The sequence below is a fragment of the Colobus angolensis genome, unplaced genomic scaffold (genome assembly GCF_000951035.1).
Source record: "Colobus angolensis palliatus isolate OR3802 unplaced genomic scaffold, Cang.pa_1.0 Scaffold188, whole genome shotgun sequence".
NCBI lineage: Eukaryota > Metazoa > Chordata > Mammalia > Primates > Cercopithecidae > Colobus > Colobus angolensis.
Window position 1 is genome coordinate 1,608,988 of NW_012115021.1, and position 17,772 is coordinate 1,626,759.

At 42.6% G+C, this 17,772-nt stretch overlaps 1 protein-coding gene across 1 annotated transcript in view; it reads left to right on the plus strand.

Annotated features, from left to right (window-relative positions):
* Positions 1 to 2,052: 2,052 nt before the first annotated feature.
* The window catches only part of MAP3K15 (mitogen-activated protein kinase kinase kinase 15), a 131,074-nt gene continuing 115,354 nt past the window's right edge, over positions 2,053 to 17,772 (plus strand). The window contains exons 1-4 of the mRNA XM_011940266.1: positions 2,053 to 2,112; positions 2,232 to 2,304; positions 7,115 to 7,254; positions 9,519 to 9,542. Coding sequence (XP_011795656.1) covers positions 2,053 to 2,112; positions 2,232 to 2,304; positions 7,115 to 7,254; positions 9,519 to 9,542 — 297 coding nt within the window. The remainder of the gene's footprint in view (positions 2,113 to 2,231; positions 2,305 to 7,114; positions 7,255 to 9,518; positions 9,543 to 17,772) is intronic.

The window sequence follows — 17,772 nt, forward strand, 5'->3', positions numbered from 1 at the left end:
TGGAGGTTGCGGTGAGCTGAGCTCATGCCGCTGCACTCCAGCCTGGGCAACAGAGAGAGACTCCATCTCAAAAAAAAAAAAAAAAAATGGATGGTGTGTTCACAGGCTGCCAGGGAACCCAGAGTTGAAACTGTGAAGTGTGTTACAGCAAGGATGATGACAATGATATCAATACCCATGTATTTTTATTTTTTTAGGAATGGGGTCTCACTCTGTCCCTTAAGCTGGAGTGCAGTGGCAGGATCATAGCTCACTATAGTTTCAAAGTTCTGGGCTCAAGCGATTCTCTTGCCTCAGCCTCCCAAGTAACAATATTGATAGCATTTAAAGTGATGGATGAATGCAGTCTATCTTGCAGTGTCATGCTACATATTTTTTCTGCACTGTCAGCTGGAAGAACAACGTGTATGTGCAAAAGATAAAGTGGCTTAACTCACGCTATAATGTATATTGCAAATACTTCACTGTGAGTGGTCTGAAATTAAGCCCAATGAGCCCATTCACCTCAGTGAGTAAAACGTAGTTGGCTTATATGTGCTGCATTTCTTTTGGAAAAACTGGTAGTGGACACAATCACACTTACATAGTTTAAAAAAAAGACTTATTTTCAGTCATTCTTACCAAAAAAATCTGATACTGGGAAGCAAAAGATAGGAGGCCAGGTAGTTTCCTGATGTCCTCGTGCCTCCCCTCCTTCCTCCTAGTTAAAACTCGATGCCCCAGGCAACGAGTACCCACCCACTATGACAATTGGTAAGGACTTGCTGATGTCCTAACACTGAATTGGTATATTGGCTCCTTCTTAAGATATTGGAAAATAAGATTTAAGTGACACTTCAGGCTGGGTGCGGTGGCTCACGCCTGTAATCCCACCACTTTGGGAGGCCGAGGTGGGCAGATCACTTGAGGTCAGGAGTTCGAGACCAGCCCGGCCAACATGGGGAAACCCCATGTCTACTAAAAATACAAAAATTAGCCGGGCATGGTGGTCCTTGCCTGTAGTCCCAGCTATTCGAGAGGATGAGGCAGGAGAATCACTTGAATCCAGGAGGCGGAGGTTGCAGTGAGCTGAGATCGCACCAGTGCATTCCAGCCTGGACAACAGAGCAAGAGTCTATCTCAAAACAAACAAACACACAAACAAAACACTTCACAGCTTTCTTCATTGACTTGACCTATGTCAGAAATAAGCAGCAGTGAATAAGTAAGATTTAAATTATGGTAGGAGTTAGGAGAAGTGCCTTCTGTCCAGTGTATCTGGGCTTTTTTTTTTTTTTTTTTTTTTAAGGTAGCTTTTAGGTAGCTAGTGCTGTCATATGTCCAATCCAATTTTTGTTTTGAAGTCTTTGGTCAAATCTTATTCTAAAGTCTAGCACTTTTCATTTAGACAAAGCCAGTCTTACTTACTTTCATAATTTCTTTTTTTCTGCAGGGAGTTAGATAGGCTTAAGGATGACGTGGTATATATATTTAAAGACTGGCATGAGCCAGTACAGTCACAGAATTACTATATGGTAAATCATTTGCCGTCATATCACTTTGTTGAGTAATGCTTTGCTTCAGAAATCAGGTACTTTTAAACCACACTAGAAAATTAGTTTTATGTATTACCCATAAAACATTTAGCAAAAATAGTATTCAAGATAGTATTCAAAAGTTTTCAACGAACTAAAGTCCTATGCATCATCTTTCTTATTTCATGCTAGCGTGTTTCAAGGTCCTTGTAATTAACCTCATGCTTGAGGTCATTGTAACTGGTTTTTAAATTACACTTTACTGCTAAGCATAGATTTCAACTGGAACCTTGGCTTTTTGCAATCCTTGATGTAGTATCTGTCTCTCTTCCTCCTCTCTCTCTCTCTTGAAAAGACAGAGTCTCATTGTGTTGTCCAGACTGGACTTGAACTCCTGGGTTCAAGTGCTCCTCCTGCCTCAGCCTCCAGAGTATCTGGGACTTTAGGCACACGCCACCATGCCTGGTATCACTTCTTAAAGTTTGCTAAACCAAGATAGGTAGGGTGGGTGTGTGTGCCTGCCTCAGGGTCAGAAAAGATGGTTTGTACAATATGTGTTTTTTCCCTGAAGCTGGCCTGCGTCAGTAGGAACTGGAAGGTAATGGTTGCTAGGAGCACAGGGTGTATTTGGGAATGAAAATCTGAATTTTATCTCTTCCTTTTTATCTGTGATCTTTTTGCTTAAGATTTAGCCTGATAAATTTGTTTTGCCCCCAGGTAGCTGAGTTTTACACAGTGTGTCAGGAATATACTAAGCCTCATCAGGGCATCGGGGAACACAGAACTTGGGGTTGGAAAAGCTGATTTTGAGTCCTGACTTGTTCATGCTCTACTTGAGCGACCTTGGGCGAGTCTGTTAACCTCTTTGCACTTCATTTTTCTACCTGCGAAGTGAAGCCAGTACTTGCCCTGCCTGCTGGGGTTCTGAAATTCAACTGAGACGTCTGTGGAAGTGTTTTGTAAATGGCAAAGCATGTGACCACGGTGGTGATGAAAGGTTTTAGGTAACTGGTGCTCTCTTTAGGGGTAAAGCCCTTTTTTCTTCGTATGGAATAAAAATTCCAATCTGGTGTTTTACAATTAACATTTATAAAGCAGATGCTAAATTCATGTTTTAGAAATTCTGAAAATAAGCCAGTTGCCTACGGTTTTGGTATAAATCCTCAAAGTGAACTTAGTCTACTGGCCTGAGTGATAAATGTCAGGCAAAAATTTCAACTTTAGATTCGAGGCAGTTTTTCTGTTGAACATGAATTGCTCAGAATTTGGTTTTTTTTTTGAGTAGCAGTATTAATATGTCCTCTTTTCATTGACAGTGAAAAGTCTCTCCCAATCATCGGTAGGCCAGTGCGTCCCAGCACAGAATGTTGAGAAGGTAAAGGAAGGAAGGAACCCATGTCACTTGATCAAAATGGAATCTTCTTGGCAACAAGTTCCTCTGCCACGTTCAAGGTTGCCTGTGAAAATGGGCTGCGTGACTTCAGGACTACTGTCCCTATCTTCCCTTCTGCCCCTTTCCGCTACTCCCTTTTGTCTATTTGCTTCCTTGCCTTTATTAACTCATTATTAACAGTCACCATGGCCTTGGAATTAATACCTATGTTGCTACTTTTTCATAGCATCACTATGACACATACAGCATTTTTTTTCTTTTGAGACAGTTTCACTCTTGTCACCCAGGCTGGAGTACAGTGGCACAACGTTGGCTCACTGCAACCACTGCCTCCCAGGTTCAAGCGATTCTCCTGCCTCAGCCTCCCGAATAGCTGGGATTACAGGCGCCCACCCCATGCCCAGCCAATTTTGTGTACTTTTAGTAGAGATGGGGTTTCACCGTGTTGGGTAGGCTGGTCTCGAACTACTGACCTGAGGTGATCCACCTGCCTCCGCCTCCACCTCCCAAAGTGCTGGGATTACAGGCGTGAGCCACTGCGCCCGGCCTGAAACATATAATTTTTAATGTAGATAAGTAAGAGTCCAGGAAGCAATCCTACAGGCAGAATGTCTGTTTTACTCAGCTGCACTGGCCGGTTATCTTGACTCTAAGCAAATGTCTTTGGGGAGTGGAATTATCCATTTGAGAGAAGTTGATCAGGCTGGGTTGCAGAGTGTGTCCTCAGGACAGACGTGCATCCTTTCGTTAGTAGACGACCTCTAACGGGTACATTTGACTCTGAGAGTCTTCTACTAAAAACTCTCATGATTACTGAAAAATATTTTTAGGTGAGACATTGATACTTTATTTTTTTCTTTGAGTTCTCATCTTTTAGTGATACATCCTGAAATATTGGGGGATAAAATAGTATGGTATCTGGTGGGATTTATTTTAAAAGAACACAGGGAGGAAGGGGTGGACGTTGTGGTTGGTAGTAAAGATGAAACAAAGCCGGCCTTGAGTTGGTCGTTGTTGAGGTGGGAGGTATGGAGATTTCATTATACTATTCTGTCTACTTTGTATGTATATTTGTAGTTCTGCGTAATAAAAAGTTTTAAAGAGGCCAGGAGCAGTGGCTCACAACTGGAATCCTAGCACTTTAACAGGCTGAGGTGAGAGGATTGCTCGAGCCCAGGAGTTCAAGACCACCACTGGGCAACAGAGTGAGACCCCATCTCTGTTTTTTTTTTTTAAAAAAAAAAAAGGGTAGCCAGGTGCAGTGGCTCACGCCTGTAATCCCAGCACTTTGGGAGGCTGAGGTGGGCGGATCACTTGAGGTCAGGAGTTCGAGACCAACCTGGCCAACATGGTGAAACTCCATCTCTACTAAAAATACACAACAAAATTAGCCAGGCACAGTGGCACATTGCCTGTAGTCCCAGCTACTCTGGAAGCCAAGGCACAAGAATCACTTGAGCCTGGGAGGTGGAGGTTGCAGTGAACCGAGATCGTACCGGTGCACTCCAGCTTGGGCAACAGAGGGAGACTCTGTCTCAAAAATAAATAAATAAGTAAAAATAAAAAGTTAAAAAACCCAACCATAGGTTTCCCATTGCCTCAAGGAAGGTCTAGCCCTCCGCCTCCAGGCTTGTTTTCTGGGGTGTTCTGGCCTGAGGAAGTGATCCATGGGTGGCCTTCACACTTACACCCTGACTTGCTGCTGACCCCTTGCACTAGCTGGCTTCTGTTCCTGCACCGCTCTTTCCTTCCCTTTGATCCCCTGCATCCTCATCCCATTTGCCTGCCTAACTCTTACAGAGCCTCAGGTCATGGACAATATCCCTTCCCCTGGACTTCTATGATTACCCTCCACTCAGGTGTGGATTGTGTACCCTCCTGGGGGTGCTCTGTTCACTGTTTCCCTCATTTTGGCTGCCCTCACGGTGATCCTAACCGTCCCCTTTCTTCTGGTTACCCACATTGTATTGTAGTTGGTTTTTTCTTTTGAGGGAAGTGATTATGCCCTGTTGATACTTCTGTCCCTGGCGCCCAGCACAATCCTGCCATACAGCGGGCAATCCATAAATAAGAGAATAAAAGGCCCACTCTGGGGCTTAGCGGCACTTGGCCTCGGGTTCCCAGCGCCTCTGTACAGAGCCAGCAGTGTCTGGTGCTGATGCACTGCCTGCGTGCCTTCATGTTTCTTCACGCCCTTGTTCAACTGGCCTCTGTTCTGTCCCATTGGGATTTTCAGTGACTTTCTAGGAGTCACAGCAGTGCAAGCATGAGTTTGGACACTGCATTCCTATATCTCCACTGCACATGGTGAGGAAGCTCCCGTCAAACTTGGAATTCTTACATCCTCTAGAATGGTTGGAGTTTTGCAGTGGTGCCCCATACTGCTAGGCATAATGTAAACATGCTCATTATTCATGGAAGAAGTTGCTCCTCTGTTTAGAATAGGTCTCTATTATGGGGTGCAACTCCAGAGTGCATTTTATTTTATTTTTTTTAGTTTATGAGACAGGGTCTTACCCTGTTATTTAGGCTGGAGAGCAGTGGCGTGATCACAGCTCACTGCAACCTCGACCTCCCAGTCTCAAGTCGTCCACCCACCTTAGCCTCCTGAGTAGCTGGGACTACAGGCACGCACCACCACACCCAGCTAATTTTTTATATTTTTTATGGAGATGGGGTTTCGCCATGTTGTCCAGGCTGGTCTCGAACTCCTGAGCTCAAGCAATCTGCCCATCTCGGCCATGCCTGTAAGTGTTGGGATTACAGGCGTGAGCTACCGCGCCCGGCCAGGGCACATTATATGTCAAGCTGATGGTAGACGTGTGAGCCAGGAGCTATGACAGGACTGTTTTTTGCAGCAGTGTGAAATACGAAATGAATAAAAATTTGTCACACAACAGAATTCTATACAGAAGCGAAAATGCATGAACTGCTGGAGCTAAATGCACAAATTAGTTGAATGCCACCAAAAAATAGCAAGCCGAAGAATATATATACAATGCAATACCATTTACATGAAGTTCAAAAACATATAAAACAGAGCAATACACTGTTAAGCAATTTCTGTGTGTGTGTGTGCGTGTAATGCCTATACATGCCTGTACATGTTGTCTTAGTCTGCTATAACATAATGCCTGGGCATGGCTTCTAAACAACATAAATTTATTTGGAGACAGAGTCTCACTCTATTACCCAGGCTGGAGTGCAGTGGCATGATCTCAGCTCACTGCAACCTCTGCCTCCTGGGTACAAGCGATTCTCCTGCCTCAGCCTCCCGAGTAGCTGGGATTACAGGCACCTGGCACCATGCCCAACTAATTTTTGTATTTTTAGTAGAGACAGGGTTTCACCATATTGGACAGGCTGGTCTTGAACTCCTGACCTCAGGTGGTCCACCTGCCTTGGCCTCCCAAGGTGCTGGGATTACAGGCACAATTATGTATTTCTCATAATTGTGAAGACTAGGAAGTCCAACATCAAGGTGGTGGCAGACTCATTGTCTGGTGAGGACCTGCTTTCTAGTTCGTAAGTGGGACCTTCTGCCTGTGTTCTGGAATGATGAAGGGGAAACCAGCTCTCCAGAGTCTCTTTTATAAGGGCTCTAATCCAATTTACTAGGGCTCTATCCTCATGACCTAATCACCTCCCAAAGGCCTCATCTTTAGGTACCATCATATTGGGGATTAGGTTTCAATATATGAACCTTGAGGGGAAACAAACGTTCATTCTATAGCACGTGCGTGGAACTGATAAATACATAGATCCAGACAGAAATGTTCTGTGCAGGAGGGAGGAGATGTAATTGGGGAGGGGCACATGGGACCCTGAGTGCAGGTAACCCTCTGACTTAGGCTACACAGAAGGTACATGGCTTTTCATTGCATTATACTTTATGCCTGCTATATAAGCTAAATATATTCTTCGGGTGTATGTTATGTCATAACAAAAATAACATTAAAAATCCATCAGCAAGTTCTAAGTGAGGTTACATTCCCAGCTCTTTGAAGAAGAAAGAGGATTAAAAAAAATTCTTACTGCATTTCTTCCACAGTTCATAGGGTAATTTTAATCAAATCATTCCTTATTTTACCTAACAGGCTGATGACAGAAATACACATTGCTATAGCTCCCCACTGGTGATCACCAGTGAGTAGATGAAGTAGACAGATCATCTCCCCTAATCCTGTCCTCTCCTTGTTCATTGCAGATGTTGCTGTGGTAGACATGAGTGATGTCTCCAGACAGCCTTCCCTCTTCTACCATCTTGGAGTCCGAGAAAGCTTTGACATGGCCAATAATGTGATCTTGTACCATGACACCGATGCCGACACTGCTCTCTCTTTGAAGGTACAGGGTATTGTTCGCATTCTCCTGAGTACTTCGTTTTGGGAAAGCAGAATTATATGTCTAGCTGAAATGCCACAGTAGTACAGGAAGCTGGAGAAAAACAACGGCTTGCTTGTGCAATTCTTTCCTTCCCACCACAGGTTCTGGTTCACACAGACGACTTCCTGGCCACTTTGTGAGCATCTGTGCTACAGTCGTACGTGTGCAGGCAACTTGGGCATTTCCAAGCTCGTTAGGGAAGTGGAGGCAAACACTCCTGTTAGTTTCAACTGAAGCAAACACACTTCTGAATTCCTTCGTGAGCAGCTGGATCCAAACCTACACATAAAAATCAGTTCTCAACTTGGATAATAGTATGAAGACATTGAACAGTTACCGAAATGGACAGAATATTTTAGCATAGACTCAATTAGTCTTTGATGTTATTTTCCCCTAGTCTGAAAGCAAAGCAAAACTGAAAACGTGTGTGTTCCTGCACAGCTCATTCATGGTTAAGAATTTCTAGAATGTGTTTTTGCAAGTTTGATACAAGCTTTTGTGGATAACATAGTAATTTTAAAAAATGCTTATATTTGTATAGTGGAAATGTTTAATATGAGTTATTCCGAAATTCAGTGGATATTAATATTGTTGAATGTTTTAGTCAGAAAATCCTGGCCTATGTTAAATCATTTTAGAAATAATGGATTAGTTTGTTTATAACAGTGCTTCTCGGCCTTGAGTGCACTTCGGAATTACTGGGAGAGCTTGTAAATATCCCCATGCCTAGGCCTCACCCCAGACCAATTACGTCACATAATCTCAGGGATGGGGGTGGGACCCAGGCATGGAGAGTTTTTTAACCTCCCAAATGTGCAACCATGGGTGAGAACCAATGGTTTGGAGAGTCAGCCTTTGCAGACATCATTTCTAAAGGTTCAGTTCCCTCAGTATTAAAAATCACTGGTAGAGAGTAGTAAAATTTTATGCCAAAGTTGGACATTTTCATTGTGTTTCTTGAGATTTAATATTAACTAGGTTTTCAGGGTTGTGTAAGGATTTGAGATTATTTCCTGGTAGAAATACCACCTGCTTGAGATGTGTAACTTGTATGTGCTAAACATCATATATACGTTACATAGATATGTACTCAGTAATTATGGCAAAATACTGTTATTTTAATAAGTCATTTGTATGATAGTGAAAGAAGAGACTTTTATTAGTGTACTTCACATTGTAGAATAGTTTCCCCAGGGCGATAAACCAATGTAAATTACATTAGATATTTAGATACTGACCTTTTCTTTTGCTGATTTTCATGAAGGTAGTTAGGCTTCGGAATATTTAGAACTTAGCAAGTATGAAAGATATAGATTATTAACCTATATTTTGATGAAAAACGTGAAATTAGAATTTTTTTTTCCAATTTAGGACAGTTTCTTCAACTGTACCTTAGCAAAGCCCTCTGGAAAGTTTTATGGACGAGATGTTTTAATTTTTAATGATACAGAAAAATATTTCCTAAAATGGAAATGGGTAGTCAGTTATATCTAACACCAGAAGAAGCAGTTTGCACTTGTTATCAGGAAATAAAAATCTCAGAATATATAAAACCTGTTTTACAGGGCAGCAGTTTGATTATGGTGTTTTCTCCCCCTCTGGAAATGTCGGTGCGTAAATGAGACAGTCAAGAGCTGCCTAATTATCATACTAAATTTACTGACTAAAATTGTTGTCACTGAATTTGAACATTCCTAGACTGTTGTAGCGAGGTGTCAGGAATTCTACTGCCAACACCCTTTCTGTAGGAAAGCTGACGGTGGTGTGGCCTTCACACTGATTGATTCAAGAAATGGTTCCAGATCCGGGGATAGCACAGTGCCTTCTAGGCCCTTCCTGGCTATCACTGACATTCTTTTCTGGGAAGGCAAGATGCAGGGCACTCAGCACCCCAAACCTGAAGCTCAAAATATCTTTTGGGCAAAAGCATTGGCACTGTTCTGGGGAAATCCTTATAAGCATACATGCCCTCTAATAGTTCCAAAGGCTAACCAGTGGTGATCAGTTTTATCTGGAATATGAATGTTGCAATTCCGAGGTTCATTGTGTTTGAAGCTTTTGGAGAGGGAGGTTTTACATGATTAATTCTTGCTCTAAGGTGGGTGCTTTTATGTGATTAATTCTTACATGGTTAATTTCTTTTAAAGAGGGGAGTACTGGCTAATGCTTATGGAAATTAGCTGTTTTGAAAAAAAGCTATATTCATTTTTTCTTTTTCTTCTCAGGACATGGTAACTCAAAAAAACACAGTAAGTATTACATTTTCAGAATTTTAATTCTGAAATTAAATGTAAATGTCAGTTTGTAAAATGCTTGCCTGAAAATCACCCATATAGCAAGATGACTTCTAATCATGCCTGTGGGTTGTGTTTCTAAGGAGGACAGCTAGAAATCTCCCTATGCCTCAGCCTGCCAGCCCCAGGCCCCACTCAGCCATTGAGGGTGTGGGCCAGAAGGCAAGGCCAGGCAAGAAAGTGTATGTTCTTCATTACCTGCTGGGATTTTGAGCTGGAACCTTCTGGGTAACTCCTTCTGAGCTGGGTCGATGTTCCATGGACCACCACAGTCTTTTTGCTGGAGTCAGTACCTCCCATACTTCCCAAGCAGAGTTTCCCTAACGATGCAGGAACGTGAACTTGTATGCCAGTTAATATGGGGCGCAAGTTTCTTGCCACAAATGGAAAAGAAGTGGGATGGAATTCTACTTCCTTCTGTCCCATTTATGTACTGAAGTCTCCTGATTTGGCTTAAAAGTTCTGAAATTACATAGTTTTATTGCCACGTTGGTTTGAATAGTGTAATGAAATCACCACCCTAAAAATGTTTTAAAAGGATCTTGGAAATGTTGCCAAGGTTATCCTGTACCCTTGAATGCGCCCCAAGCTGCCCATGCCTCCAGACCTATGGCATTGTGGTTTGAGAAACCATGACCTAGACTCAGGACAGGCCCTTGGTCCCTCTCCTTAGAGCCTTAGTCTTCTTCCTGCTAGCCCTTCTAGGAGGAACAGGCCTGCAGACTCTCTTCCTATTCCAGTTGGAGTTCCTAGGAGAGGGAAAAAAGGACCCAGGAGGCAAAGCTGTCCCCTGGGCACCCTCTGCAGAAGTCCCCAACCTGTAGCTTGGGGGCCCAGGCTTCCCCAGGACCCTGACAGAGCTCCCCACCTGAGACAGAAGTTTTAGAAACATAGCAAGTGGTGTAGTGCACGTGATTACTATTGGAGCATGAATTTTACAAGCAGGCCTGTAAGATAAGGCATCGGGTGGTTTTAGATTCCTTTAGGAAAAGAAATGGGATCAGGCGTGACTTTTTTTTTTTTTTTTGAGACTGAGACAGGGTCTTGCTCTGTCGGCCAGGCTGGAGTGCAGTGGCATGATCTTGGCTCACTGCAACCTCTGCCTCCCGGATTCAAGCACTTCTCCTGTCTCAGCCTCCTGGGTAGCTGGGATTACAGACACCTACCACCACGCCTGGCTAATTTTTGTATTTTTAGTAGAGACAGGGTTTCCCCATGTTGGCCAGGCTGGTCTCGAACTCCTACCTCAAGTGATCTGCCCGCCTTGGCCTCCTAAAGTGCTGGGATTACAGGCGTGAGCCACCACACTAGGCCTTGATTTTTAAAATTACCTACTTTGTGGAGAAATGGGGAAGAAGTCGAAGGAGATTGGGCCTGAGGCCCAGGAGGTGCAGTTATAGCTGCAGCCCTGTCTCTGAGTAACACTGGGCAGTCAGTTGTTCCACCCCTGCCTGGGCCTCAGGATCCTCAGCAATAAAATGAGAAATGTTGAACTATGCTCTTTTGCTCATTGATACTTTCCAGCCCTCAACATCTGTGGTTCCATATTTGTTATAGAAGCAAAAAGATGTATCCTGGATTTAATGCAAGAAATGGCTATGAAATGCTGATTCCTTAAAACAGCAAGAGTTACGTTGAGGCAAGGAGCAAGGAAGACAACTCGTTTTCTTTCTCCATTCCTCACTGTTGGATGCATCAGCACTCAGAAATACTCTCTCCTCCAGGAGACTCGGTGTCATGCTGTTACAATTCCACCACATACCTCCCTTCTGGTGCATTCTGCCTCTTCCAAAACACCCAGGAATTCCTTAACATTCTTAGTAATTCCAAGCATACCTCGGCACTGTTCTTCCTAGGTATTTGTTTGTTTTTTAGGAATAAACTTACTCTAAAGCAGTGGTCCCCAACCTTTTCATTACCAGGGACTGGTTTCGTGGAAGACAATTTTTCCACAGACCAGAGGTGGGGGATGGTTTCAGGATGAAACTGTTTGACCTCAGATCATCAGGCATTAGATTCCCATAAGGAGCACGCAGCCTAGATCCCTTGCATGTGCAGTTCACAATAGGGTTTGCACTCCCGTAAGAATCTAATGCCACCAATGATCTGACAGGAGATGGAGTTCAGGCAATAATGCTCTCTCACCCACCGCTCACCTCTGCTATGTGGCCTGGTTCCTAACAGGCCACTGACTGGTACTGGTCCATGGCCCTGGGGGTTGGGGACCCCTGCTCTAAAGGATTTGGCAGCTAATCTCTTTGCTATATTTGGCATTATGTTAGAATTTGGTGCCCAGTATTGGTCATCATGCTTGGCAAGATGTGAAAATTTAGAGCACTCAGAAGAATAAAAGGATCCCAGGTAATGTGATGAGTGGAAAATCGCCCCTAAGAGGAAAAGCTAAAGGGAATTAAGCCTTGAGAGGTACCATTAGTAGTCATCTTCAAATGCTATCCTCTTTCTGAAAGTAAAGAGACGTTTACTGTTTCCACTCCAGATGGGATGGAAGTAGGGTGAACAGAAAAATGGTTTGGATCAGCAGAATGGACATCTTGCAACTAATGGTGATTAAACATTAAAACAGAATGTCAAAGTAACTTGGGTGGCTTCTAAGGAGAATTTGCTCAATTGTCCCCTCCATGTGGGTTGGGGTAACCCTGGAATCAGACACCTGGATCATATGACCCCAGAGATTCCGAGAGAGAATCTGATGGAATTGTGGGTTTGTGATCATTTTGGAAAGATTTTAACACACACACACACACACACACAAACACACAATGCATACATACATAGTCATAGTTAGTGAACAGTGAAGTCTTGTAAATAAGGGGTATGAATTAGATGCCACACCCTGAACATGTAGCCAGATGTTTGAAATGATTTATGAATATGTGAAAACCAAGATGCTTTGAGATCTCTTTTCAAGGAGTTATTTGATATTTCTAAAATTGTACTTTTACCCAGAAAGAGAGATGGAAAAATTAAAAATAATAACAAAGATAAAATTGTGCTTGATGATGTATTGAATTCAGCTTCATTTAGCGGTGAGGTGGGCACATTTGTCTCTTTTCTTTTTTCTTTTCTTTTCTTGACAGAGTCTCGCCTTGTAGCCCAGGCTGGAGTACAGTGGCATGATCTTGGCTCACTGCAACCTCCGCCTCCCAGGTTTGAGTGATTCTCCTGCCTCAGCCTCCCGAGTACCTGGGACTACAGGCATGTGCCACCATGACCAGCCAATTTTTGTATTTTATTTTATTTTATTTTATTATTTTATTATTTTAAAGTAGAGACAGAGTTTCACCATGTTGGCCAGGCTGGTCTCAAACTCCTGGCCTCAGGTGATTCACCTGCTTTGGCCTCCCAAAGTGCTGGGATTACAGGGCACATTGCCCAGCCGTTTGTCTCCATTTCTAGGAGCAGTTGCTTTGCAGGGATGCCGAGACCAGGAAGCCAGTCTCCAGGCTTCAGAGTGGACCACCTGCAGCTCTTCTGGGCTGCTTTGCTCTTTGGAAACATGGTATCACCTTTTGTGTTCACCTCTTTTTCAGATCATGCTCGTATTCTTGTGTTCTGGTTTTGTTTTGTTTTTTGAAATGCTTTATGTAGGTATAATTTACATACCATAAAATCTACCTAGTTTAAGCACACACAATTCAATGACTTTTAATAAGTGACAGAGTTATGCAGCCAGTTTGTGTACCACAATCTAGTTTTAGAGCATTTCCCTGACCCCAAAATGCTTATTTGCAGACAATCTCTCTTCCCACACCCAGCTCCAGGCAAGAACTAATCTGCTTTTCATCTTACAGACTTGCCTTTTCAAGACCTCTCATGTGAAAGTAACCATACAATATGTGATCTTTTGCATCTGGCTTCCGTCACTTAGGATGATGTTTTCGAAGTTCATCCATCATCCATGCATGAATCAGTAGTTCTTTCCTTTTTGTTACTGAATGGTATTCCACTGTATAGATATTCCACATTTTGTCCACTCCCTAGTAGATGGATTTTTGGATCATTTCCACATTCTGTCTATTGTGAATAATGCCACTGTGAATATTTGAGTACAAATCTTTGTGTGGGCACATGTTTTTATTCCTCTTGAATACATACCTAGGAATGGAATTGCCAAGTCGTATGGTAAAGATAGGCTTTTTTTTTTTTTTCTTTGACCTGGGGTCTCGCTCTGTCACCCAGGCTGGAATGCAATGGCACGATTTCAGCTCACTGCAACTTCTGCCTCCCAGGTTCAAGTGATTCTCCTGCCTCAACCTCCTGAGTAGCTAGGATTACAGGCACCTGCCACCACGCCCGGCTAAATTTTTTTGTATTTTTAGTAGAGATGCGATTTCATCATATTGGACAGGCTGGTCTCAAACTCCTGACCTCAAGTGGTTCGCCTGCCTTAGCCTCCCGAAGTGCTGGGATTACAGGTGTGAGCCACCGTGCCTGACTGGTAAATATACCTTTAATTTCTTAAGAAACTGTCAAAACAATTCCAAAGTGGCTGCACCATTTTACATTTCCACTAGTACTGAGAGGTCCAGTATCTTCACATCCTTGCCAATACTTGGTATCATCTGTCTTTTTATTGTAGCCGTTCTAGTATGAACTGATACCTGAGTGTGCTTTTAGTTTGCATTTCCCTAGTGGCTAATAACGTTGAGCATCTTTTAATGTGCTGATTAGTCATTCATAGTCTTCTTTGGTGAAATATCTGTTCAAATCTTTTGCCCATTTAAAATTGGGCTGTGTTCTTACTACGAAGCTGTGTAAGAGTTCTCTATACATTTTGGAAGCAAGACCCTTATTAGAGGTTTTATCAATTATTTCTTTTACGGATCGTGCTTTTAGTGTATCTGTGAACTCTTAGCCCAAACCAAGGTCATGAAGTATGACTCCTATGTTTTCTTTTAAAAGTCTTACAGTTTTAGCTCTTACATTTAGGTCTCTGATCCATTTTGAGTTAATTTTTGTGTCTGGTGTGAGGTAGATGTCCAACTTCATTCTTTCACATTTGGATCCCTAGTTGTCCCAGCACTGTTTCTTTAAACACACACACACACACACACACACACACACACACAACTACCTTGTCATCTTCGAATCGTCTTGCCACCCTCATCAAAATCAATTGACTATATACGTAAGGTTTATTTTTGGACTCTTAATTATAGTCCATTGATATGTGTCTACTCTTATGCTAATACCACACTGGTTTAAAACTTTTTTTTTTTTTTGAGTCAGGGTCTCACTCTGTCACCCAGGCTGGAGTGCAATGGTGCGATCATGGCTCACTACAGCCTTGACTTCCCCTGGCTCAGGTAATCCTCCCACCTCAACCTCCCGAGTGCCTGGAATTATAGGCACGCGCCACCATGCCCAGCTAATTTTTCTATTTTTTTGTAGAGATGGGGTTCTGCCATGTTGCCCAGGCTGGTCTCAAACTCCTGGGCTTGAGCAGTCTGCCCGCCTCAGCCTCCCAAAGTGCTGGGATTACAGACATGAGCCACCACACCCAGGCCTTTTTTTTTTTTTTGGAGACAGTTTCACTCTGTCACCCAGGCTGGAGTGCAATGGCGTGATCTCCGCTCACTGCAACCTCTGCCTCCCAGGTTCAAGCAGTTCTCCTGCCTCAGCCTCACGAATAGCTGGGATCAGAAGTGCCCACTACCACGCATGGCTAATTTTTTTTTTTTTTTTTTTTTTTTAAGTAGAGACGGGGTTTCGCAGTGTTGGCCAGGCTGGTCTTGAACTCCTGACCTCAGGTGATCCACCTGCGTTGGCCTCCCAAAGTGCTGGAATTACAGGCAGGAGCCACCGCGCCTGACCTGCACCCAGCCCTTTTTTAAAATTTATTTTTCTTTGTTTTTTGTTTTGTTTTGAGACAGGGTCTTACTATGTCACCCCAGCTGGGGTGCGGTAGTGTGACCACACCTCACTGCAGTCTGCACTATTTTAATTACTATAGCTTTATAGTAATTTTTGAAATTGGGAAGTGCGAATCCTCTAACTTTGTTCTTTTTCAACATGGTTTGGCCATTTGGGGCCCCTTGAAGTTCCATATGAATTTGAGGATCAGCTTTTCTGTTTCGGGGGAGGGGGGAAGCTATAAGCCAATATTGATAAGGATTGCATTGTTTCTGTAGATTGCTTGGCTGGTATTGACATCTTAACAGTTTTAAGTCTACAAATCCATGAATGTGGGATGTCTTTCCATTTATTTAGGTCTTCTTTTATTTCAGCAATATTTTGTAGTTTTCTGTGTACAAGTCTTTCACTTTCTTGGTTACACTTACTCCTGTGCATTTTATTCTTTTGGATACTCTTGTGAATGGAATTGTTTTCTAGAAAATTTCCTTTTCAGGATTGACTTTAAAAAAATTCCTGTCACAAAAATCTTGAACACTACATTTCACTTCATATTTCAGTATTTGATTGAGCTGAAAATGGTAATTGACTTTTTGGTCAGAGTTCTATACAAATGGCTTCTGGTTTTTCCTGTATTTTCATCCATTTTAGTTCTTATACTATTTTATGCTGCTTTGGAGATGACAGAGATAGCCACTTTCTGCAGTTTATCACTTTAGAAAACATGTTTATATGGTGACAGATCAAGGCTGAGTCTTTATGAAAGTAAAAGAGTGAAAATACAACCAACCCCAAGGCTACTTTATCTGTTTAACCTTGGAACTTCCTAGTACTTTGCCACTAGTGTACATAATCATACCTTTATACTTACATCTTATTTTGCAGGTTGATTTCCTCTAGACCCAGACTCTGAGGCTGAGTTTAGGGTACAGGAGGTTTATTAAGGGATACCTTTGGGATGGCTGCTGGAGAAGGGGGAGTAAATGAAGCAGGACTGGCCAGAGGGAGACATGCAGCTGAGATGCAGGCTCAATGACAGCTTTGGCTGACCACCTTGGGAGGGAGGTCTGGAGCTGAAATGGCATTTCTGAGTTGTCTTGGGTTGGGATGAAATGGCCAGGCCTCTGTGTTCCTCCATTTGTCCTTCATCACTAGGAATGTAGCTTGGATGAGATGCTCTCTGGAATCGAGGCAGTTCAGAAGGGACTAACAGTAAGGGGCTGCTTCCTAGAGAGCTCCCAACAACTGGGGCAACACATCCTTCCTTGAAGTTGGGTGGGGGGGTTCTGGGTGGTATACCTGAGTATCCACCACGTTATTATTATTTCATTTGAGAAATGTGTGTATGTATGTGTGTCACATATACCCCAAGACTAAGAAATACATTTCCAAGGCTTAGAGGCACTGCAATAATTTTTTCCACCGAATTGGTGGGTAAATTACCTGAAAGCTGTGCATAGCCTTGCTAGAGAGGCACCATGGAGATATGCACCTTGTCTGTCCCCCGGGAGAATTACTGGGAGAAAACAAGGTGTTCTATCCAACTCTTGCAGAAGGAATTGTGAAAAGTACATTGGACTTTATTTTCGTTTGTCATGTCCTAAAGCCAGAGTTCACAGTTGTTTTTTTAAAAAGCAGAGTTAAATTTCCAAGCTAGGATCACGTTATTTTAAAAAAAACAAAAACAAAAAACACCTTATTAAAAACACGTTATTAAAAAATTAATCTGGTTCTTGACCTCTGGTTTAGGTGATTTTTCTTTTTTCTGGAAAGCCAGTGAGATTTAAGAGAAACTCATTGTTCCCATTAAAATGGTTGTCTTTATAATCCAAATAAATTAGAAATTCTTTGAGAAACAGACACTGGCAATATTGGGGACATTGTCTTCAATACTGGAAGTCTTTCCTCTGGCTTAGGAACATGTGTAGGTCTTGAGGTCAGGAAAACGATTTCTCCTGGTTTTTTCCTCTTGATTTTCTCAGGTCTTCAGTTTCCTATGGCTTAGGACTCAAAATTATCAAAAATGATATGGATTGCTTAGGGACACTTTGGTAGAAAGACTATTAAGTTTCTTTTCTCTTTTCTGTATCCTTTGGATTTTCTGAGTTCCAAATCAAGATTTCTAGTGCTTTTATTAGCAAAGACTCAATTTCAAACAAGAAAGCTACATCTCATAATAGGGAGAATTTTATTTTACACACAACATGAATTATGTAAAAATCTCCATTCGTTCTTTCTCTGTCCCTCCCTCTCTCCTCCTCTCTCCCCCTCCCTCCCTCCCTCCCTCCCTCTCTCCCTCTCCTTCTCCCCC